This window comes from Garra rufa, chromosome 18 (genome assembly GCF_049309525.1).
Source record: "Garra rufa chromosome 18, GarRuf1.0, whole genome shotgun sequence".
In the NCBI taxonomy this organism is placed as follows: Eukaryota; Metazoa; Chordata; class Actinopteri; order Cypriniformes; family Cyprinidae; genus Garra; species Garra rufa.
Window position 1 is genome coordinate 9,413,605 of NC_133378.1, and position 25,178 is coordinate 9,438,782.

At 36.3% G+C, this 25,178-nt stretch overlaps 1 protein-coding gene across 1 annotated transcript; it reads left to right on the forward strand.

Annotated features, from left to right (window-relative positions):
• Positions 1-438: 438 nt before the first annotated feature.
• Positions 439-5,780, forward strand: LOC141291498 (adenosine receptor A1). Its single transcript, XM_073823656.1, has 2 exons — positions 439-761; positions 5,102-5,780. Exons 1-2 carry the CDS (start codon positions 439-441, stop codon positions 5,778-5,780), a joined length of 1,002 nt encoding a protein of 333 aa, XP_073679757.1.
• Positions 5,781-25,178: the final 19,398 nt, after the last annotated feature.

Below are 25,178 nucleotides of genomic sequence, written 5' to 3' on the forward strand. Positions count from 1 at the left end.
TACATTTCTATTTGAAAAAAAGTAAAATAAAGTAAAAAAAGCAGTAGGCAGTACAGTAGGCTTTACGCTAGCACTGTAGCAGCTGTAGATGTCTTTCAAGCACCTGTGTGGTTGTCCGTGTGCTAGACCTAATATGAGCAGCAAGTTTTCCATCATTTTGATTGTGACTTGGAATTTAACATCATTATTCTGTCCGCCTGCAAATGGAATTAGTTGATGAAATACAGATGTGACCATGAATAATATTGTCTATTCAGAAGACTTATGAGTGGAAATTAGACCCCCAGAGATGCATACTGAAGACCAGGGGTGTGTGTGTGCGTGTGTGGAGGAGAGCACAGCAGATGGTCACAGGCTCCTTCATACCCATCTTCAGATTTTCCATCTCGACTGACACTGTGTTCTGTTTGCTTACGTTCCTCGTATTGGTTTCTCCTCATGGCCTGGCTGATCTACACCTCTCTGGAGCTCGTCATCGCCATGGCATGCTGCCTGGGGAACGTGCTGGTGGTTTGGGCCGTGTGTTTGAGGCGGACCTTCCGTCAGCCTACCTTCTGTTTCGTGGCGTCTCTGGCTGTGGCTGATTTCCTGGTGGGGGCGGTGGCAGTGCCCCTGGCTGTGCTGGTAGATGGGTGGGTGGAGATCCCGTTTCAGGCCTGTCTGGCGGTCAGCTGTGTGGTTTTGGTGCTGACCCAAGCATCTGTGCTGTCTCTTCTGGCTATTGCTGTGGACAGATATCTGCGGGTCTCAATACCTCTCAGGTATGATCTTTCAAAAAATACTATTTCAGTTTTTTACTTTAAAATTTCAGTGTTACTTGCTGTTTCTTTGTAATTACTTTTAAAATTAGAATTTACATTTACGTTAGAGAAATACTGATGTGGCCATGAATATTCTAATCTATTCAAAATAATTCTGAGGCATTTGCTAGCAATTTCTGAATGAAAATTGTTTCAGGCATAATTCCTGAAATATATATTACATTAATATGAACTGATGAGTTGCTTAAAGGAGTTGTTCACTTTCAGAACAAAAATGTACAGATAATGTACTCGCCCCCTTGTCATCCAAGATGTTCATGTCTTTCTTTCCTCAGTCGTAAGGAAATTGTTTTTTGAGTAAATCATTTCAGGATTTCTCTCCATATACTGTAATGGACTTTTATGGTGCCCCCGAGTTTGGACTTCCAAAATGCAGCTTCAACACTGCAAAAAATGCTTTTCTTACTTAGATTTTTTTGTCTTGTTTCCAGCCAAAATATCTGAGAATTCTTAAATCAAGATGGATTTTCTAGACAGGTAAAAATTATTTTCTTGTTTTCAGAAAAAAACAAGCCAAAATTAAGTGATTTTTAGCTTGGAACAAGCAAAATAATCTACCAATGGGGTAAGATTTTTTTTTTTAAATTTCAAACAGAAAACAAGATAATTTTTCTTACCCCATTGGCAGATTATTTTGCTTGTTTCAAGCAAAAACACACTTAATTTAAAATTTTTACACGTTTAGAAAATCCTTCTTGATTTAATAGATTTTTTTTTGTCTTGTTTCCTGCCAAAATATCTAAAAATTAAGTAGGAAAAGCATTTTTTGCAGTGAAAGGGCTCTAAACGATCACAGCCGAGGAAGAGGGGTCTTATCTAGCAAAACTATTGGTTATTTTCTAAAAAAAAAAATTACAATTTATATACTTTTTAACCTCAAATGCTCGTCTTATCTAGCTCGGCAAGACAAGCTTTTGAGGTTATTGTATATAAGTTGTAAATGTTTTCAGAAAATAACCCATCGTTTCGCTAGATAAGACCCTTCTTCCTCGGCTGTGATCGTTTAGATCCCTTTGAAGCTGCATTTTGGAAGTTCAAACTCGGGGGCACCATAGAAGTCCATTGTATGGAGAGAAATCCTGAAATGTTTTTCTCAAAAAACACCATTTCTTTATGACTAAAGAAAGAAAGACATGAACATCTTGGATGACAAGTGGGTGAGTACATTATCCGTACATTTTTGTTCTGGAAGTGAACTACTCCTTTAAGCATGTACTAATCAAGAACTAATATTAGCTTTTACATGCAGGATACAATACATCGCTAACTCATAATAGTGTAATATTTCATTTAGATGTTAGTACATTATTATTCATGTACTGTTATTGTAAAGTGTAACCCAGTGGTCTTTTGGACTTCATGTCCTGTTTTTATTGGCCCTTTATGCTCTATAAATAGTGCTTACACTTACTGCATTTATCCGAACAATATGCCACTTGTTGAGTGTATTCCCAACTGACATTTAACAGTTGCTTTTCCCACATCCACAGCTTAATGAGAAACACATAATAATCAGCAAACCAAATCATATAATCAGGCATCGGGCCTGGGGAGTGTGTCATAAAAAAAAAAAAAAAAAAAAAATTAAATTAAACAAATTGCATATGAACAAATCCCACAGTAAAAACTTTTATGGCTCAGTGTCATTTTGAGAAAACAGCCTTTAAAAATATGCATTGTAATTAAAATCTATTGACACAAATAGATAAACTATGTGGCGTAGTTCACCCAAAAATAAAAATGACCCCATGATTTACTCATCCTCAAGCCATCCTAGGTGTATATGACTTTCTTCTTTCAGACTAAACAAAACTTTGTTCTCACACATCGTGTACTGTACAACAGTTAGCAGATGCTAGAGATTATAGTTTATAAAGTTTTAAATATAGATATGTATTTTTAGAGCACTTACTTGGAGCACTTTTTATGATGAATTTATGTACTTTATTCTACTTCGAAATCTCAATGCCCATTCACTGCCATTATAAAGCTTGGAAAACAGTAGACATTTTTTTTTTTTTATGTAACTCCAATTGTGTTTGTCTGAAAGAAGAAAGTCATATACACCGAGGATGAGTAAATCATGGGGTAATTTTCATTTTTGGGTGAACTATCCTGTTAAGTGGCTGAAAACATTACATTCAGTTCATTATATTATATTATAGAACTGTAATATTATATTATATATTATATTATAGTATAGTATAGTATTTTCCTATTAAGTACTCTCTTTAAAATTGTGTTAGTTCTTACATTAACAACTAGATAAATAAGTTTGTCATGACAAACTTTAGGTTGGCTTGAGAAAGCCTAGCTTGAAAGTTAAAGCAGCTGTAAAATCTTAAAGTTTTGAACTTTCTATAGATAGATTAGATGATTAGCATGTTGCTAGCATGATTAGAATGTAGTTAGCATGATTCTAACATTTTTCTAGCATGTTTAGTATGTTTCTAGCATGATTAGCAAGTTTCTAGCATGGTTAGCAAGTTGTTAGCATGTTGCTAGCATGTTTCTAGCATAATTAACATTGTACTTGCATTATTAGCATGTCATTAGCAAGTTGCTAACATGATTAGCAAGTTGATAGCATGTTTCTATCATTATTAGCAAGTTGCTAGCATGTTTCTAACATGATTAGCAAGTTGCTAGCATGTTTCTAGGCTGACTAGCAAGTTGCTAGTATGATTATCAAGTTGCTAGCATGTTTCCAGCATGATTAGCAAGTTACTGGCATGTCATTGGTATGTTTCTAACATGATTAGCAAGTTGCTAACATGTTTCTAGGCTGACTAGCAAGTTGCTAGCACATTTCTAATATGTTTCTAATATCATTAACAAGTTGCTAGCATGTTTCTAGGCTGACTAATAAGTTGCTAGCACATTTATATGTTTCTAATATTATTAACAAGTTGTTAGAATGTTTCTAGCATGATTATCAAGTTGTTAACATGTTTCTAGCATGATTAGCGCGTTATATACATGTCATTAACATGACTGACAAGTTACTAGCATGTTTCTAGCATGATGAGCAAGCTACTACCATGACATTAACATGACTGACAAGTTACTAGCATGTTTCTAGCATGATTAGCAAGTTGCTAACATGTTTTAACAAGTTTCTAGCCTGACTAGCAGGTTGCTACCATGTTTCCAGCATGATTAGCAAGTTTCTAGCATGTTTCTAAGCTGACTAACAAGTTGCTAGCACATTTCTAATATGTTTCTGATATTATTATCAAGTTAATAACATGTTTCTAGCATTATTAACAAGTTTCTAGCATGTTTCTAGCATGATTAGCAACCTACTAGCATGTTGCTAGCATGATTAGCAAGTTGTTAACATGTTTCTAATATGTTTCTAGCCTGACTAGCAAGTTGCTAGCATGTTTCTAGCATGATTAGTACGTTTTTAGCATGTTTCTAGCACCATTAGTACGTTTCTAGCATGATTAGTAAGTTTCTAGCATGTTGCTAGCATAATTAACAAGTTGTTAACATGTTTCTAGCATGATTAGCGAGTTATATACATGTCATTAACATGATTGACATGTTACTAGCATGTCTCTAGCATGATGAGCAAGCTACTAGCATGACATTATCATGACTGACAAGTTACTAGCATGTTTCTAGCATGATTAACAAGCTGCTAACGTGTTTCTAACAAGTTTCTAGCCTGACTAGCAGGTTGCTAGCATGTTTCTAGCATGATTAGCAAGTTTCTAGCATGTTTCTAGCATGATTAGCAAGCTACTAGCATGTTGCTAGCATGATTAGCAAGTTGCTAACATGTTTCTAGCATAATTAGCACATTATTTACATGTCATTAACATGACTGAGAAGTTACTAGCATGTTTCTAGCATGATTAACATGTTACTAGCATTATTAGCAAGTTACTAGCATGATTGTAGTTGATAGGCTTGTCTAGATTGTTAAATAGATTAGAAATATTAGAATATAAATTTGAATGGATTAGAAATAGTACATAGTAGGGAAGTTTAGATAGTCTCAGGGAATTCTGTGAGTTTAAATTTGAATTTTGACAGTTGGAGTTTGAATAGTGTTGGCTCATTTGAACATTCCGTCAATGAAAGTCTATGGGATTTTTATGATTTTTAATCTTCAGTTTCATGAAAAGTATAAGTCGGATCAGTCTGAAAAGACATAGCACACCAAGAGCTGGGCTGGGTTTGGTGGCTCTAGCTTGAAAGCTCTAGAAAGAGTAGCGTTCAGGCTTTCTCACGCCAACCGAATTAACAGTCAACATGTGCTGTGATTGCAGGTATAAAGAGATCGCCACAGAGCAGCGTTCCTTTACTGCAGTGGTCCTCTGTTGGTTGATATCTTGTCTGCTTGGCTTCACCCCTCTCTTTGGTTGGCATAACGGCGATTCCCAGTCCTCCCTACTCCTTAACTCTTCCCATATCAACTGCACCTTCCTAGCCGTCATCTCTCTGCCCTATATGGTCTACTTCAACTACCTAGGCTGCATCCTACTCCCATTAGCAGCCATGACTCTTCTCTACGCTCTGGTCTTCTACAGTCTACGCAAACGGCTTCGGAGAGAAGATCAGACTTCAACGCCTGTTGAATCTAAACTGAGGGCTTTTCTAATCAAGGAGAAGAGGCTGGCACGTTCTCTGGCTCTGGTTCTCCTGCTGTTTGCAGCGTGTTGGATGCCTTTGCATCTCATGAATTGTGTATTGCTTTCAATGGGTCCTCAAGGCGTCCCCCAAATCGCTTTCTACACAGGAATACTCCTCTCTCACGCCAACTCAGCCGTGAACCCTGTGGTCTACGCCCTCCGTATCACAAAGATAAGAGAGGCTTACCTGGAAATATGGAGACGGTATGTACTGTGCTGGAGAGGACAAGACTACTCAAGTTCCTCGTGGAGATCCCAGCCTGGAGAAACGAATACTGGCCGTCAAACTACATTACCTTCCAACACTGGCACATGATCCAGGCAGATAAACTAAAATCATAATATCCTACAATATCCAACAATGCCACTGAAAAGCTTCAGTCTTCAGGAGCCCTGAAGCTGCATGACCACTAGAGGGCGTCATAAGCTTTGACAAAGAAGCTGAAAACTGAGAAAGAGCAGACATGCTATACACTTTTAAAAATAAAGGTGCTTTAATGGGTTCTTGGGTCCATTTTTGGTTCCACAGAGAACCATTTAGTCGAAGGTTCTTTAAAGAAACATCTTTTTATAATCTGAAGAACCTTCTTTCGCATAAAGAACTTTTGTAAATGGAAAGGTTCTTCAGATGTTAAAGGTTCTTTATGGAACCATTTAGACAGAAAAGGTTCTTCTATGGCATCGTGAAGCACCTTTATATTTAAGACTTTTATTTTTAGTTAAAAAAAATGAATAAATAACACTCTTTAAAGCCTGAGATGTGAAATAGTAGTCGGAAAACTCGAATCATAATTGATACGTCAGGCTTTTATGGTTCATGATATAGTGGGAATATGCAGCTCATACTCAGAGTAAAGAAAACTAAGGCACAAATTTAGGGCACAGTGTTGGGTAAGTTACTCAAAACAGTAATTAATTACTAGACACACTTTAAAAAATAATGGTGCTTTAAAAGGTCCTTCAGAGCGATGCCATAGAAGAACCATTTTTGGTTCCACAAAGAACCATTCAGTCAAAGGTTCTTTAAAGAACCATCTCTTTCTTGCCTTTTTAAAATCTGAAGATCCTTCTTTCACCACAAAGAACCTTTTGTGAAACAGAAAGGTTCTTCAGATGTTCAAGGTTCTTTGTGGAACCATTTAAACAAAATGGTTCTTCTATTGCATCGTGAAGAAAGAGGGTGCTTATTTCATCTTCAACAGTGTGATTATTTTGTACTTTACAAATTACTCTCTCCAAAAAGTATTCAATTACTTATTACTAATTACTTTCTAAACCCTATATCAACCTCGACAAGTTAATGATACAAGGATAGACATGAAACGGTTCTTTTAAATCTTTCAAATAAATAATAGATAACTACAGAAATTATTCTGGTCACCCTTTAGATTAAGGTCCAGTTTCTTGAGGAAAACATTGCAGGATTTCTCTCCATATAATGGACTTCTATGGTGCCCCCGAGTTTGAACTTCCAAAAAGCAGTATAAATGCAGCTTCAAAGGGCTCTAAACAATCCCAGCCGAGGAAGAAGGGTGTTATCTAGGGAAACGATCTGCCATTTTTTGAAACAAACTGACATTTCTAACTTTTTTTGTCTTGTCTATGTCTGCATAAACTCTTTTTCCAGGTTCAAGACCGTTAGGGTATGTCGAAAAACTCCCATCTTGTTTTCCTTCAACTTAAAATTGCTCTACATCGCTGCAGAAATACTGAACCAGTGTTTAAAAAGTGAACATGCAAAGAAGATCAAACTCACTTTACAAAAGGTAAACAGCAATGTAAGACGATTTTGAAGTTGAAGAAAAAAAAACAAGATGGGAGATTTTCAACATACCCTTACTATATTGACTCGGATTACACAGACTACGCATGTGCATTGCAGAGACGAGACATGATGAGCATTTAAGGTTAAAAATACATAAATTGTTAATTTGTTTAGAAAATGACGCATCGTTTCGCTAGATATAAGACCGTTCTACTTACTAAGTAATTTGTTACTAAGTACTAAGTAACTGTAATTTATTTACTTTTCGCTTGAAAAAGTAAAAAAAAAGTTGATTATTCTTTTTTTCTGTAATTTAATTAGTATACTGTACAGTGAATTTAACATCAAAATGTATAGTCTTACCTTACAAAGTATGCTTTTTTATATATCCATCTCACTTTAAATACTTAAGGAGGGTTAATAAGAACATTGGTAACACTTTAGTGTCCATTTCTCACTATTAACTACGGTTATTAGCAAGAATATTACTAGTATTTGGCTGTCATCCCTTGTCATCCAAGATGTTCATGTCTTTCTTTCTTCAGTCGTAAAGAAATTATGTTTCTTGAGGAAAACATTTCAGGATTTTTCTCCATATAATGGACTTCTATGGTGCCCCAAAGTTTGAACTTCCAAAATGCAGTTTAAATGCAGTTTCAAAGGGCTCTAAATGATCCCAGTCTACACTGTAAAAAACAAAAAAACACAATTTGTTGAGTCAACTTAAAATAATTTGTTACCCTGCTGCCCTAAAATTTGAAGTTGAATCCACTCAAATATCTAAGATGTCACTTAGTACAACTTAACATTTCAAGTTGACTAAACTCTTTTGAGTTGGCTAAACTTAAAATTTGAAGGCAGCCTGGTAACTTATTTTTTTAAGTTGACTCAACAAATAGTTTTTTACAGTGTATCATGTGCCAAGTATTGAGGTCTCTATGTTCAGTTGGTTAGTAACTACATTGAGTCAACATATAACCTTAAAAACAATGAGCTGTCTACTTGCTTACGTACATGTTTGTAAGTGAACCACATGCTTTAATGCCATTTTTTTTAGTGCTATGATGTTTGAGTAAAGTTTAAGTTTACTTTGAGGACTGCAGAGTAAACTTAAAATAATTAAGTAGAAATTACTCATCAAACTCTAACTGCGCGTTAAATTTACTTATTTCCTTTGCTAATTTTACTTAAATTAGTTAAGTAGATTTTACTTAATTTCATACTTAAATTTTACTTGTGCGTGCAAAAACCTGCCAAATAAAAAGTAAATTTACTTATTGTTTTCTTTTTCTTTTTTTCAGTGTGTTTATGAGGACAGGCTATCAAATGTAGTATATGACTGACTTTATTAAAGGGTGTTGATAGAAGAGTTTTACTTGAATAAGCTTCACAGTACAGTATTAACATGCCATTGTTGTATAAACTGTATTATGTATATACTGTGTTCTGCAAGAAATGCCATATATTTAGACGTATTATATACTCAAAATTTCAGTCATAATTAGTGTGTAACTTACTTTGTTTCCAGACTAGCTAGTCATACAAAACTCAAGATATTTACTATATCAAAGTATCCTCTCACAAGTATTGGCAAATATAATTTTAACTCATAAAATCATAATCATAATTTATAAATTGATCCTCTATGCAGAAGCTCCTTAAACTACATGCCTAAATACTACCTGTTTATACCATTTGTGGTAACACTTTATTTTAAGGACTAATTCTCACTATTAACTAGTTTATTTAATCTGTTTATTATCACTTATTAGGCACATATTAACACATATTAACCCGACCCTTCCTAAACTTGACAACTAGGGTACACTCTTAAAAATAAAGGTGCTTCACGATGCCATAGAAGAACCTTTTTTGTCTAAATGGTTCCATAAAGAACCTTTAACATCTGAAGAACCTTTCTGTTTCACAAAAGGATTCACAAATTCTTCATATTATAAAAAAATAAGAAAGAGATGGTTCTTTAAAGAACCTTTAACTGAATGGTTCTTTGTGGAACCAAAAATGGTTCTTCTATGGCATCGCTGTGAAGAACCTTTTAAAGCACCTTTATTTTTATGAGTGTAGAGTACAGACACTTTCTGCTTTTTTCATCACTACACAAAAACTATGTTGAAATGAAGTGGTATGAAAGATATTTATTTTGTTCGTGTACTAAAATATCATTAATTGATCATAGCCATACACTGTAAAAAGTTTTCACCAGATTCAACTTAAAAACCTAAGTTTAGCAGCTGCCTTAAAATTTTAAGTTAAATCAACTTAAAACTACAAGTAATTTCAACTCACGACAATAAAACTAGTTAAAATGATGTGTACTTTGAAGTTAATTTAACTTAAAATTTTAAGGCAGCTGTTGAACTTAAGTTTTTAAGTTGAAACTGGTTATTAACTGGATATTTTCCACAATTAGCTTAGAGACATAAGGTGCATTTTTGTCTCAAATGTACCCATATGGTGTACAGTTGAAACAATACCATGGTACAGTTGAGACACCCATTCTTAATGCTCTAAAGCTGGCTAACCATTTATTGCAAGTGTAAAAAATTACAAAATTACAGTTGCAACAATTTTTTTTTTCATTCAGATGTATTTATTTGCTTTATTTAATTCAGATTCATTTAAACAAAATAGAAACACATATTTAACACTAGAAAAGATATGGCAAACAGTACAAATGTAAACATAACAGTAATTATAACAATGTACATACTGTCAGGATTATGTCTGTGTTTTGTCCTGTTCTGTTCTGTTTTCCAAGTGTTTTTCCCCCATGTTTCTTATGTAAATGGTTTAGTCCTTGTCTTCCCCTCTAGTTTTGTTTCCATTTGGTTTGTTCATGCCCATATTTGTATTTCCCCCTCGTCATCTTGTTTGTTACCACGCCCCCGTTTCTGTGTATTTAAGTCTGTGTCTGATCACTCCCAGCTGTCCGTCGTTAATGTTACTTATGTTTCATGTGCTCCTTCTTGCTCCCGGTTTTTGTTTGTTTGTATTCATTTGCAGTGTTTTATTTAATAAACTTCTTTATATTCATCTACTCCGGTTATCCTGCTCCATCTCCACTCCTCAACCCCAGCCAGACTGTGACACATACGTGTATGTTCTATAACCCTACCCCTAAACCTACCCTCAAAACTTTCTGCATTTTTACATTTTCAGTCATTCTGTATAAATGATAAGCTTGTTTCCTTATAGGGACCTAAAAATTTCTGTAAGGTTAGAACACTGTAAAAAGATTTCACCAGTTTCAACTTAAAAACCTAAGTTCAGCAGCTGCTCTAAAATTTGTAGTTAAATCAACTTAAAACTATAAGTTATTTCAACTTACAACAATAAAATTAGTTGAAATTACTTGCCGTTTTAAGTTGCTTTAACTTAAAATGTTAAGGCTGCTGAACTCAAGTTTTTAAGTTGAAACTGGTAACAAATTTTTACAGTGAATTTACTGGTATTACTATACTTGTTGGGACATTTGGTCCCCATAACGTAGGTATTACCAGTACATAAACACACACACAGCCTTTGGATATGTATTTTATTTTATATGATTGAACTGTTACTGTATACATAGCGACTTAAAAAGGGTGTATCAACTGTACCCACTTTACCAACTTGTACATGTCTATTAATAACAGACAGTTAAAATATTTTAACATAATTTGCATAATGTTGATACACTGTGTCTCAAACCTTACCCCACTGACATACTAGCACGTTTCTCTAGATTATAAAAAGACCTTGCATGGCACAATGTCATAAAATATGTCTATTTTTAGAGCACAGAGTATGTTTGCAATGATATATGTTAAGTTTAAGTTAAATAATAATAAGCTATTAATTGTGGAATGGACATAGTGAAATGAAAATCTCACCTTGGAAAAAAAAAAAAGTCAAAAAATACTTTTGTCGATATCTTTGGAGTGGAAAGACGCAAACATTTCAAATTTCCCAGGATTAAAGAGAACACTAATATACATGTATGGAGCAAAAATCTCGGCTCGGGGTTTATATGTATGCAAGTTATTTAAGGTGTTTCAACTGTACACGTCTCAAATGTACTCAGTCTACCCTCCCAACTATCAATAAGCCGCAAATTAGGAGTTTATTGAAATAAAACTCTTAGTTAAGAGTGAATATGTGTAAATATAATCGAAAGTGTTACCCAATTTGCTTTATATGATTTGAAAAAGATTGCACATCAAAATAATACATATAGCATACATTGTTTTACCTCTAACTTGATAACTGTATAAACTGCTCAAAATCAACTTCATTAAAATCAAATCAAAAAGACAAAAAGTGTGTTGAACAAAACTGTATTTTATTCACAGAACCAAAACGTATTATGCATTTTGTGTCATTCTATATTTATTTTTTAGTCACTGAACAAGGCCACATGCATTGTCTGACTGAAACTGAATTTTCTGTTATGATGTGTGAAAATCCTGTTTGATCACAAGCCAACAGAAAAGCTAAAATATTGATTAAGCCATAAATCTGAGCTCAGTAAATCTCTTTTAATCTGATTTCTCTCTTCATATGTAATACTAGATCAGCATGTTAAGCTTGCAGAAGAGGCATGGATGTTGTTCAGGCTTGTTAGGTAAAGTGTTTCACAATACAGACACACACATGCAGCTGTAGGAGTCGTATTGTGCTTTCACATTCACACTGCTGTTCTGTACAGCAAATAGAGTGATTTCTGGCTGAGTATTTCCTTTAATGAATGACCACAACCTATCAAATGTTTAGTTGAGTGAGCTAACACAAACTTGAAATCATTCAATCTATACTATTATTCAAAACTTGAGGTCAGTTTTTTTTTTTCAGCTTTGGAAGAAATATCTTATGTGCTACCTAAGGACACGTTTATTGATTAAAAACACAGTTAAACCAGAATATTTGAATCTATTGTAAAATGTAGTTTATTTCTGTGATCAAATCTGAATTTTCCACATCATTACACTCTTAAAAATAAAGGTGCTTCACGATGCCATAGAAGAACCTTTTTTGTCTAAATGGTTCCATAAAGAACCTTTAACATCTGAAGAACCTTTCTGTTTCACAAAATGTTCTTTGTGGTGAAAGAAGGTTTTTCAAATTCTAAAAAGGTAGGAAAGAGATAATTCGTTAAAGAACCTTTGACTGAATGGTTCTTTGTGGAACCAAAAATGGTTCTTCTATGGCATCGCATGAAGCGCCTTTATTTTTAAGAGTGTACTTCAGTCTTCAGTGTCACATGATCTTCACATGATCAGAAATATTTCTAATATGCTGATTTGATGCTCAAAAAAACATTCCTGATTATCATGAATCACTGATTATCATAAAATCAAAGTTCTAAATAAAACAAAGATTATTGGAGTACTTCAGAATTTCACATTAATTCAATGTTACTTACCTTTTTGTAATTAATTGTGAAATTAACTAGCAATTTCTGTGTAAAAATTGCTTCAACTAAATTTTTTTCAGTTGTGCTGCTTATTTATTTATTGTGGAAATCATGATTCAGGATTCTCAGATGCATAAAAACATTTATTAATGACAGATTTTAACATTATAAAAGTCTTTACTGTCATTTTCAATTATTTAAATGCATCTTCAAGCTTTCTAAGCTGCTTAACTCATCTTGATTCAGTCAGATTTACTGAATAAAGCATGTTTTTTGGGAGTTTGCTCCATTACTTTGCTGCTTTATAATAGTCTATACTGCAAAATATAGTGTTCATGAATAGGTGTATACTGTACACTCTTAAAAATAAAGGTGCTTCACGATGCCATAGAATAACCTTTTTTGTCTAAATGGTTCCATAAAGAACCTTTAACATCTGAAGAACCTTTCTTTTACACAAAAAGAAGAAGGTTCTTCAGATTATAAAAAGGTAAGAAAGAGATGGTTCCTTAAAGAACCTTGGACTGAATGGTTCTTAGTGGAACCAAAAATGGTTCTTTTATGGCATCGCTCTGAAGAACCTTTTAAGCACTTACAGTCTTCAGTGTCACATGATCTTCATAAGATGATTCATATGATCACATGATCAGAAATATTTCTGATATGCTGATTTGATGCTCAAGAAACATTCCTGATGATCATGAATCACTTTTAAAAAACATCTAGTTCTAAATAAAACAAAGATTCTTGGAGTATAATAGAATTTTTTTCAGTGAAAACTAGTTTATTTATTGTGGAAATCATGATTCAGGATTCTCAGATACATAATAAAAACATTTATTAATGACAGATTGTTTTGGTAACATTATAAAAGTCTTTACTGTCATTTTTGATTATTTAAATGCATCTTTGCTGAAATTTTAAGCTTTTTAAGCTGCTTAACTCATCTTGATTCAGTCAGATTTACTGAATAAAGTATGTTTTTGGAGTTTGCTCCATTACTTTGCTGCTTTATAATCCAAGTATATAATCCAAAATTTTGTGTTCATGAGTAAGTTTATACACTTTTAAAAATAAAGGTGCTTTAAAAGGTTCTTCACAGCGATGCCATAGAAGAACCATTTTTGGTTTCACAAAGAACCACCCAGCCAAAGGTTCTTAAAAGAACCAGCATTTTCTTACCTTTTTATAATCTGAAGATCCTTATTTCGCTGAAAGATCCTTTTGTGAAACAGGAAGGTTCTTCAGATGTTTAAGGTTCTTTATGGAACCATTTAGACAAAAAAGGTTCTCGTGGCATCGTGAAACACCTTTATTTTTAAGAGTGTAAGGCATTTTCAACATATACAGTGCTACCCTGCTCTGTTTATGCTGAAATAAATACTCTGCATTCACATACATAGTTCACAGGCCATAGAGTTTAAGCAATATTTAAACTCCTGGGATTTTCCACTAATGGGCGTAAAGTTGGTACAACAAGGAAGGCAATAGACTGTATAGTTATCACCTGAACAGGGTTTGATCCCTCCCACCAAACTATACAACCTACTACCTCACCCTGTCAAGACACCAAAGGGCAATCCCATCGCCTGACACGTTTGCGTATGTATGAAGTCAGCATGACACGTCAATCCCAACCCATTTGATATTTCGAATATCCTTTCTGACTCATAGGACGTTTGCAGACACTTGTTTGAGGATGATTTGGCTGTCGCCTTAGGAAAGACAGTAGATTGTATAGTTATCTCAGTGAGAGAGCGCAGGGCTCCACAACTATTCAATCTACTACCTCAGCCCCAAGGACAGCAGAACAGATGTCAACCAGCCAGACAGCAGACCGGGGGATTCCTGCGAAGAGAAAGACTATGGTTAGGACAACCATACAGTCAAACTTTGTTGTAGACGAACTCCACATAACAGTTTGAGCAAGCATGTAGAAGTACAATCACCCTTGTGACGCTACATGTAGTGTACTTGAAGTTTTTTTACATGCTAATTTGTTACCCTGGACCACAAAACCAGTCCTAAGTAGCAATAGCCAAAAATACATATTGGTTTAAAATTTTCGATTTTTCTTTAATGCCAAAAATCATCAAGATCATGTTCCATGAAGATGCTTTGTAAATTACCTACCGTAAATATATCAAAACTTATTTTTGATTAGTAATTTGCATTGCTAAGAACTTTAAAGACAATTTTCTCATTATTTCGATGTTTTTGCACCCTCAGATTCCAGATTTTCAAATAGTTGTATCTCAGCCAAATATTGTCCTATCCTAACAAACTTTCAGCTGATGTATAAATCTCAATAAAAAAAAAATTAAAAAAACTGACCCTTATGACTGGTTTCGTGGTCCTAGGTCACATACACTTAATTACATATAAAGAAAAGGTAGTTAAGTTCTGCCTAAGTAAGAAAAAACACTTTTAAGTTCAATTAATTGTATTTAATATAAATTTAAACCCATTTAATTGTACATAACATCCAATTAGGTGTCTGAAAACATGAAATACTATTCAAAATGAAGACTTTGTTGTAGTGGCATTATGTGATTATTTTAATGTGAACACCTCTTATTCTGCTGGGACACCATATGTGACCCTGGACCACAAAATTGAGAAATTCAGATTAAATGAATGAATAAATGAGCTTTCCATTGATGTATGGTTTGTTAGGATAGGATAATATCTGGTTGAGATACAACTATTTGAAAATCTGGAATCTGAGGGTGCAAAAAATCAAAATATGAGAAAATCACCTTTAAAGTTGAACAAACTAAGTTCGTAGCAATGCATATCACTAATCAAAAATACAGTTTTGATATATTTACAGCAGAAAATTTACAAAGTATGTTCATGGAACATGAGCTTTACTTTGGCATAAAAGAAAAATCGATCATTTTGACCCATACAAAGTATTGTTGGCTATTGCTACAAATATATCCGTGCTACTTAAGACTGGTTTCGTGGTCCAGGGTCACATATGTGAGCTTAAGGAGAAGCAAATTCATACATCCACTAAAATCAGCTTGACACAGATAGTTAAAGTTATTTCAAAGAAGAGAAGTGAAGTTAATTATGAAAAATCCTTGTGCAGCATTTGTTTTGTGCTGCACACAGTGTCCAATTTGGCGCCACTGTATGTCATGACATCCACGGTTTGACTTCAGTCATATAGTCACAGCATCCGAAGGGCTCTCTCATAGATCACAGAGCTGCTTATTTCTACGTAGTTGCAGAAAAACTAGTTGTTGAAAGCTTGGCATGTGTGTTCTCCAGTCTCGAGTCAGCGGTGTTTATTTGAGTCGGAAAAACGATCAAACGCGAAAAAGACCGGGGGAACTGTGAGGAGTTGAACCAGGATGCAGGCTAAAAGGGAAGCGCTAATTTTGAAAGCCAAAGAAATTACTCACTCATTCTAGCGAGGCTGGCATTGGATCATGAAGAAAAAAAGTCTTGATCCTTCGCCAGGAATTCGCGCCCGTTTTGCCAAAAAACTGAGCTCATTCCAACGAGACAACATTGCATAAGCTACGCTTTTGAAGTAAACAGACGATGTAAAACATGGCTTCCTCAGCTGTCTCCTGTAGCTTTAACAAAGCTGATTCTGGTATTCCGCACAGCAAAATAGAGGGAAAACAAAATGGCGTCGTTTCGGCCATTTTAGGGTGCGAGTGCTGTGCATTCCTTGCAACCTCTGTGAGGTGTGCCTGAAAAACCCATTCACGCGTTCACTGTTCTCAGAGGCTGTTTGCAAGAGCAAGGGTCTCCCTCTCGACGCACTGAAGGACGCCTGGCATCAGTACAACCACGAGAAAGCCAAAGATTCATCCTCGAGTCAATAGCGTTCTTTCACACACAACAAAACTAGCAGATATGCTGAGAAACTCATCCGCTTCTGCATACGTGATGAACCTAAACATTTCTGAACATCAACACTCTAGCTCATTATCATCCAGCTTTCCTATTTGGTGAATGTTGCTTTGCAACTCAAGTTTTTTTTTTCTCAGCATCTCTTACTTCCAACAGTAATTTTGACCATTTGCAAAATGCCACTAAAAGCAGTTACTGTGTCACGTTAAGAAGTAAAGCATGTCTATTTTGCATAAATAAACATGCAAATCTCTTCCAGACACTGACTTTCAGCAATTTGTTAAAATACAAAAGTCCTCTTAGCTAATTAGCATACACATGCTCTTTCTGGCCCATTTAGGGGGGGGGGCATTGATTGAAAAGTTTTGGCACTAGACGCAGTCTGCTGGATCACAAAGGAGCAGACAGAAGCTGAGAGATGGCATGACATGACTTTGCTGTGCCAATTTAGATTTGCTAAGTTTACAGTGAAGGTCAGGTCAGAAGCTGTGCAACAAACCACGCTTAACTATCTTTATCTCTTATCAGAGCAGGTGTGAAATTAATCAGGTTGTGCATTTTTACAAGCACTATCAGTACAGACATGCAATTGTCTTACTTTGATGTAATCAAAGAAAAAAACTTAGTAGCAGTTAGCATGTTAGATGTTTTATTAACCATGCACTGTAAAAAGTTTTCACCAGATTCAACTTAAAAACTTAAGTTGGTTTAACTTAACATTTTAAGGCAGCTGCTAAACTTAAGTCCAAATGACTTGTAGTTTTAAGCTGATTTAACTTAAAAACTTAAGGCAGCTGCTGAACTGTTTTTAAGTTGAATCTGGTGAAAACTTTTTACAGTGTGGTTTCCCCTGTTGAAAAAAAAAAACAGTATATGCTGGTTAGGTAGGTTTTGGTGCTGGGATGCTGGTTTTAGCTGGTGCTTTGCTGGTTTATGCTGGTCCTTTGATGGTCAAGCAGCACAAACCAGCTAAGGACCAACATAAACAAGCTAAAAACCAGCGCAAACCATCATCCCAGTATCAAAACTTACCTAACAAGCATATGCTGTTTTTTTCAATAGGGTTCCTACAGTACAAATAAAACTAAAAAAACATGGTTAAACCACGAACTAACCATGGTTTTGCTGTGCTAACCATGGTGTTTGTAGTATATTCTAGAGATGCTTCTTTAGTCGAGGACTGCGTTTGATGCCTCACATGTGAAAGAGGAAAATATGCTAATATGGTCTGACAGATGTGGCATTTGGATCATTTTTAGATTACACAGGGAACTAGTCTGCCCTTCTGTTCCCCAATGTGCGGTAATCGCGTTGATGGGGACTAACCAGAGCTTTTCGTGCTTTGCCAGGTATTTAGATCCGTTTTAGTGCTGCTTAGATTTTTTCATATGTAAATGACCTCTTTTAAAAATATGTAACGCTAATGCTAATGCAAATTAGAACGGGAATGCCCTGATTTTTACGACATGGGTATTTAAGAGAGTATTAGAGATTATCTGTTGCTTTCAGTGTAGACGTAGCGTGGGTGGAACTGAAAATGGAATCATAAGATACCATAAAATAGAATTGCAGCGATGTTTAAATAGTCTTGCGATAGCTATATCAGTTAGATATATCTGTCAACACTTCATTCAATGACTGCAGGAAACAGTTTGCATTAATGAGCACACAAAATCACATTGCACTAAAGGACTGTTTAAAGAGAATATTCAAAAGCTAAATGCTAATGACACAAACAACAAGTATGATTATCACCACATCCTAACAGTTCAATATTGTACTGTAAGGGGATTTCCACTAACCGACTGAAATGCCACTTGCTACATTTTATGACAATATTTAACACTAAAATGACTTTAAAACTAGGTTATATTTAATAATGACATTCAACTGAGGTTATTGATTCATTTTAGAATGTTAAAGTCTTTCTGTATGCTTGACTTTTAAACAGCAAGCCTCTTAACCTCTTAAATACATAACACATTGCGAAGACTTAGATAAAAATGCATGCCATTACAGTTATTAACTTATTTGTTTATTAATCTGGCTCCCATATGTAGGCTATAAGCTAAAGCTGATTTAAAATGAATAAACATGTCGAATTATTAACATAAGGGCACTAATGCCTGCAATGCAATGAAGTATTGCATGCAGATTTGTTGTGCTAAGTTATTTATGTTAACGCTTTGACTTTGGGTTAAGCCTGCATGCATTCAGTTTAAGCATTGAGCATCTTCATCTGAATTAAACAAGTGTACAGTTTCGGTTTGAAGAGTAAACAGTCTTTTTGAAAACGTAGTGAACTGATTTGCAGTCTACTGCCTTCATAGGAAGACTGCATAAGGCAGAAACTCTGTGCATCAAATGTTCACTTGAGACTGGACTCATTGATTTCACTCAAATTCGTTGTTAGCATGTGGCTAAGCTAAAACTACTCAAATAGACTTTGAAATACATAGGACACACTCAAATACTGAGTGAAATACTTTTCTAAGTAATTTTTTTATGGATTTAGACATGTTTTATAATAGCATATGTGACCCTGGACCACAAAACCAGTCATAAGTAGCACGGATATATTTGTAGCAATAGCCAACAACAATACATTGTATGGGTCAAACGTATCGATTTAATCGATTTTTCTTTTATGCCAAAAATAATTAGGCTATTAAGTAAAAATCATGTTCCATGGAAATATTTTGTAAATTTCCTACTGTAAATATATCAAAACTTAATCTTTGATAAGTAATATGCATTACTAAGAACTTCATTTGTACAACTTTAAAGATGATTTTCTCAATATTTAGATTTTTATTGCACCCTCAGATTGCAGATACAAAAAGCTGTATCTCGGACAAATATTGTCCTATCCAAACAAACCATACATCAATGTAAACCTTATTTATCTGGCAAAATTTGACACTTATGACTGCTTTTGTGGTCCAGGGTCACATATTTTATAATCAACATTTCTCTCACCATCTTGGATTCAGCTTTTTTGTTCCACTGAGGTCGCAATGCATTCTGGGATAGCTTTTTACTTAAAGAAATCATGCATTGCTTTAAAACACTCTGGCTAAAGAAACATATCTTACCTTTTGGCACAGCCTTCACATCAGTGATGGCTTAAAATGCTCCCTATGTAGGGAGCTCACTAGGTTTTCTCTTATATATGAAAGGTTAAAAATATCTTTGTTTAATTTCACACCCTGTGATTCACGACAAAACCTGTTTGTCAAAATAGCTATTAAGCAAACATTTCACCTTAAAAAGATACTCATTTTCCCAGCAACAACTTAATCCTTTGCTGTGTTTCCCGACAAATGGCTGCCATTTTTAATTGCCTGCATTTGTATACGCCTCACCTATGCCATACCACCTCTTGGCGTTATCATATACCGAGCATTTTATAGTCTCAAAAGAACATGTTACTTCCCTGTCTGAGGGGAAAAGAGGTAAACAAATCACATCAGATCAACAAAAGGCCTTCTATCTTACCTAGCGATCAAAGGACACAGCCGTTAGCCCTTGTGACCATCCAATCGCAGGAGGTAAACAGGCAAATCAATTAGCCTGCTGAACGCCTCCCACTGCGTTATGGTTGCCAAGACCATATGTGATTACGATATTTGCTGAAATCGTACACCGAAAATGGCTTTCGATAATCTCGCGTTAGATCCACCGAAACCGGCTGGCTGTTTGGTATGGGCTCAGCGGTTGAGAAACTGGTACTTGTTTTCATTTTAATTTTCTCCCCTCCTTTCTGTCGCCGAGTCCCTGAGTCTGGTGCCAAGAAAGGGGCAGTGCCTGTATGCCAGGCTGAATTTCAATGAACGGAGAAGAGGGTGGTGGGTAGAGCATTGAAGGGTGGGGGATGTTGGCAGAGGAAGAGTAAGAGGCCACAATAAAAAAAAAAAAAAAAAGAAAATACGGAACTTGAGACAATGCCGTTGTGAGGCGATAATTTAACGTAGGAGGGGAGCTTCCCCATTGAAAAATCCCTTTGCCGTCCATATAACTGAAAATTAGCTTTCGTGCATGTCTCACGAATGAAGAAAATATGAGATACGATATAGGTGTTTTTCATTTTTACTATTAATAGCAACTGTCGCAATCTCATCTGTAATCTTTTGTTTGAACAGCTGGCATTCTCACTCACAATTTAGTCTCTGTTGCACAAGATTCTTCGCATGAAACATGCAATATTTTTCATTTGTGTGAATCACTGTACAAAATTTCCCTGAAGTACATTTAGCAACACTTTTCTTCCTGTTCCAGTTACTGTACCTGTGACATTACTCCTCAGTTATTCCTTCCTTAAATAGTTAAGCCATAGAAAGTGTAACTCTGAAAAAGGCATTAATCATTCTGCTTATGATCTCCTGTCACCAACCTACACCAAAAAGAAACGCCCTTAAAGCAAAAATAGCGGTCTCCAAAAAACAGGAAGTTGGGCTTGGCTTGACCTTGGTTGACTCTATCACGCGGTCTCTGGAGAGACTGCTGTTACTCATCGAAACTCAACGATAAGGATTCTGCCTTGCCTTGTTTCTTCAAAGACCTTGCAGATTAGACTTAGATATCTGCCCCCGTCTGGGGCTGTGTAACTAATAGGCTCCGAGCACATGCTGTGTGTCTGTGCATTTGCAGTGTTTTCTCACCTGCAGTGAATTTTCAACATATAACTTTAAACACTCTGTGATTACAAAACTAGTGCTGTATTCTATCTATTCTACCATGAGGTTGTGAAGCCGATTGTGTATGCGGTGAAATCTTAGTATTTCTAGGGTTAAACTGTGTTTGTTTTGAAACTTCCTGTTTGCTAATGTGGGGCCGGAGCCCAGAGTGCATCTGATTGTCAGCTACAGTAAATGTAGGAGGGAGCGGGGCTGTATGGGAAAGGGGGAAAAAAAGAGTGAGAGAGAGAAAATATGACGCTACATGATAAGTTCATCTGAGGAGAACAGGGGGTGGAGAAAATGCTCTCCTTTCCTCCCTCCCTCGCTCAACTTTTTTCCTGTTGCCATCTCTCTCTGTCTCTGAACAAAATAAACATGTATATGCAAACTTTTGTACCTCTCTAGCACGTCTTTTGGTTTCTATCTTGCAAAGCAGCATATTACCTGCCCTCCTTCCTTTTGCTGATGAGTAATAAAGCTCAAAAAAAGAACATTATCCGAGAAAAATCCTCACTGTATAACTAAATCAACAAACATCACCACATCATGTGTTATTTCAACCTAACTGTGCCGTTTTTCACAGCTTTTCCATTTTTGTTTGCATGTGGAGAGACGATCTGCTGCTAAATAGGGATTTGTTTCAAAAGTTTGCTGTTATTTCAAAGAGACTGCATTAAAAATCCCTTTAAGTCACTCAAAAATCCCTTTAAGTAAAATACACTTAGTACAGTAGTACACAAACACGTGGCACATCGACGCCATCTTGAGAGCTTTTCTTTGTAATTTTTTAAAGAAGTAAATTCGATTGAAATCATATTAATCAATGCATTTTTAATTTCAGTGGTCACTTGGTGTCATTTTGTTTAAGCTCTAACTAGTTATAGTCACCTTTTGTTTTCTAAAGAAAGCGCTTCATCGATTGTTTACCCCGTTTGAAAGGACATACTGTGAATTTGACAAAAAGGCACAAAATGTTAACATAATAGCTGGGTTGATGGATTGTAACCACTCTCTAATGTTGCGATCTTTAATCAAATACTTTTAAACTAATCTTAAATTACATTAAAACCCCATTTCTTGTATTCTGCGGAATGTCTGTAATATTTGTTCAGTTACTCCTGCCTGCATGCATAACCAATGTCATTTAGTGAATATTTTATTTAATTAGATTCTTATCTGTTGCATTTTATTATTTTCTTTCCCGAACAAGCTCTACTCTGTTTCTATTGCCATTTGTGTAATTTGCAATGCAAACGCGACAGAAAAAAAGCAGTCGAATACAAACAGGGCAAGCCTGCATTTAATTTTGAAAGAATACCTGCTGAATAAATGACCAAACAAGTGACTGAATGCTCTCATATTGTATATGCTAGAGGAAGTTTGTGCTTTCCTAAATGTACTATTTCTATCACGGCTGGGTCCTCACTTGCACTTTCTTTTTATAGAAATATAAAATACTAAACTGACCATAATCTACTCAACAAAAATAAAAGACAATTTTTGTACAGAAATTTGAGGGATGTACAACTTAAGGGGAATTTATAGGCCGCAAAACACTAGCATCATATCCAAGCACATTCCTCTGTTCATTTCCCTCCAAAAACATTAAGGTAACAGCCAAACTTTATTTGGAGGTTTGAATGCGTTCAAATCCTTAAACAAACTCAGCCCCCAAAATCAAATGCACAAAACGGCCCAAAAACGAAAGGAACGTGCATGCTGAACAAACACAGCCCTAAGTTATTTGTGAAAATAACTTCTGAAGATATCATCAAAAAGACATCGAGCATCGAGCATATAAACATTTATCAAATGTACGCCAACAATTAATTTGTCTGAAAGTTGTTGAGTGTAGTAGAAATGGCGGACTCTGAAGCATGGATTCAGGGGTGAAGCAGACACGTTTACAAGAGGAAGACAACAGTGAACAAGACAGCCCGAGCGGCAGGGTAAAAGAATCAACAATGATGCTTTAAAAGAGTTTCTTTAAAAGTAATCCATGGGATATTACAAAATATAAAAGCGAGGGGGAAAAAAATGAAATACCTGCAGACTAGAGGCTTCAACGGCAAAGAACACAAGGCAGGGTCATGGCGGCGAGAAGAGTAGACTCATGCACATACTACGACTATCTCGGGGAGAGAGACCTAGAAACGTGCTACCACCAAACATGCTCTTCCACGGGGTTGTGGCTGAAGAAAGAGCACGTACAGCGGCCTCCGTTTCACCCGCCTCACCACAAGCTCTTTCTCCCTGCCCACTTTGGCACAGGATGCAAAGTGAAAGACAGAAGCTGAGAGAGGTAGAGAGGAGGTGGAGAAAGAAAGGAAGTTTGAGTAACGTAAAAGAAGAGAGGGTTTGCCATGCTGAAAAATCACAAAGTGTCCATCACCGCCCGCGATAAAGTAGCACGCAAAACTTGTTTTTATGGGAATGTGAGAGGGTCAGGTTGTACCCCACATTCCCATTCACAGATTCTGGACACAGTCTGGAAAATAATAATTTAAGAAAAGCACCAGATTCAGAGTAGGTTAATACTTACGTGATTTTTCGTGCCCTTTAGCCGAGGCATGTGACAGACACCTTCGGCAATTAGTCAATGCTTTCAGGTGGTTTCTCGAGGAATATAAATAACCCTCCCAAAAGAAGCGCGAGAGGACGAAGAGTTGGTTTTGCTTGCCCCTGTGAATGCAATGATTGCCTTTGTCAGCATTTGGCATCTGTCCCAGGTAGTTTGAGCCTTCCAGTTATAGTCCTCACTAATCATTACACACATGCAGAGGCTGTTCTGCCACCGCCTGCGTTTTGGATTTCTTTATCAGGGAAACATGACATGAGCGGTGTGCGGTACTTCCTCAAAGAGACTTAAAAGACACCACACTTGGTTAATCTCGTTTGCTTGACTGATTCAGTTGGTTATGACTCACCTTGCGTTTGACATCTTCGTCCAAGTTGTACTTTGCATGCAGTCATTTAGTCAAGAGCGGCGAAACGCTATGCAAATAGGTGCCAAGAAAGTTATTGTGATTTTCAGTGGAGTCATAACGCTAGAAGTTTGTCAGGTCCTCAAGTCCTTACCGTGAAAGAGGAAGTGACTACAACGTGTCATTCATCGCGGGGTCTTCTTCCTGTGCCAGAAAGCTCTGATGTAAAACAGGAATAGTCTTTATAGTACGCAGATGGCATCTTGTCAAATGAGTCCACGTTTGTCCCGTCTGCTTGCAGGCAGTGTCCTGGGCAGCACAGTGCGTGACGTCACAGTTCCTTTGTTATTGATGCATTTACATATTTCTCATTTACTGAACTCCCTGAACTTCCTAGCACATCCGTTCCCCGTTCAATCCTCCCAGAGAGAAAAAAAAACATCTCTTTTAAACATCTTTTCCCGAGTGGCACCTTGCCAAAGTAGGGGAGCGTGAAAGCACAGAAGGAAATCCTTGATGCAGTGCCTTAGTTGCAGACGCTACAAAGATTTATTTTGCTCTTTTTTCCCTTCTCCAACAAATTTGCGCCCCGTGTCTCTTCCTGTCGAAGTGAGGGGAGGCTGTAAAAAGTTTCAGCTGCGCCGGCAGAGGCTGTCTCATTTGGCAGCAGTTCAAAACAGCATTGCTTGCTTCCAAAAGCCAGTCTGTTTGCCAGCCGCACGAGTTTGAAAAGGCCACGCTACACTCCGCCCATGTTTGGGAGAGCGAGAGAGAGAGAGAGAGACAGAGAGAGAGAGAGATGGGGCAAAGCTACGCGCCATGGCTCAGCCCTTCCCACCCTGCCTTACTTGGCAGAGCAGCTTTTTTCAGGATAGGGGGGAATCTAGGTCAGACCCTGTGTGCTTGTTGTGGGACAGATCAGAATACCTTTTCATGTGTGTGAGGTGTACACCTCCCTCGGCACTTACCGCTTCCTGCGCATGCCATCTAGTCAACTAAAAGCAGGATCCTGTCCAGGTCTGGTTACTCCTGTACAGTAAAGCGTACTTTTCAAAAGACC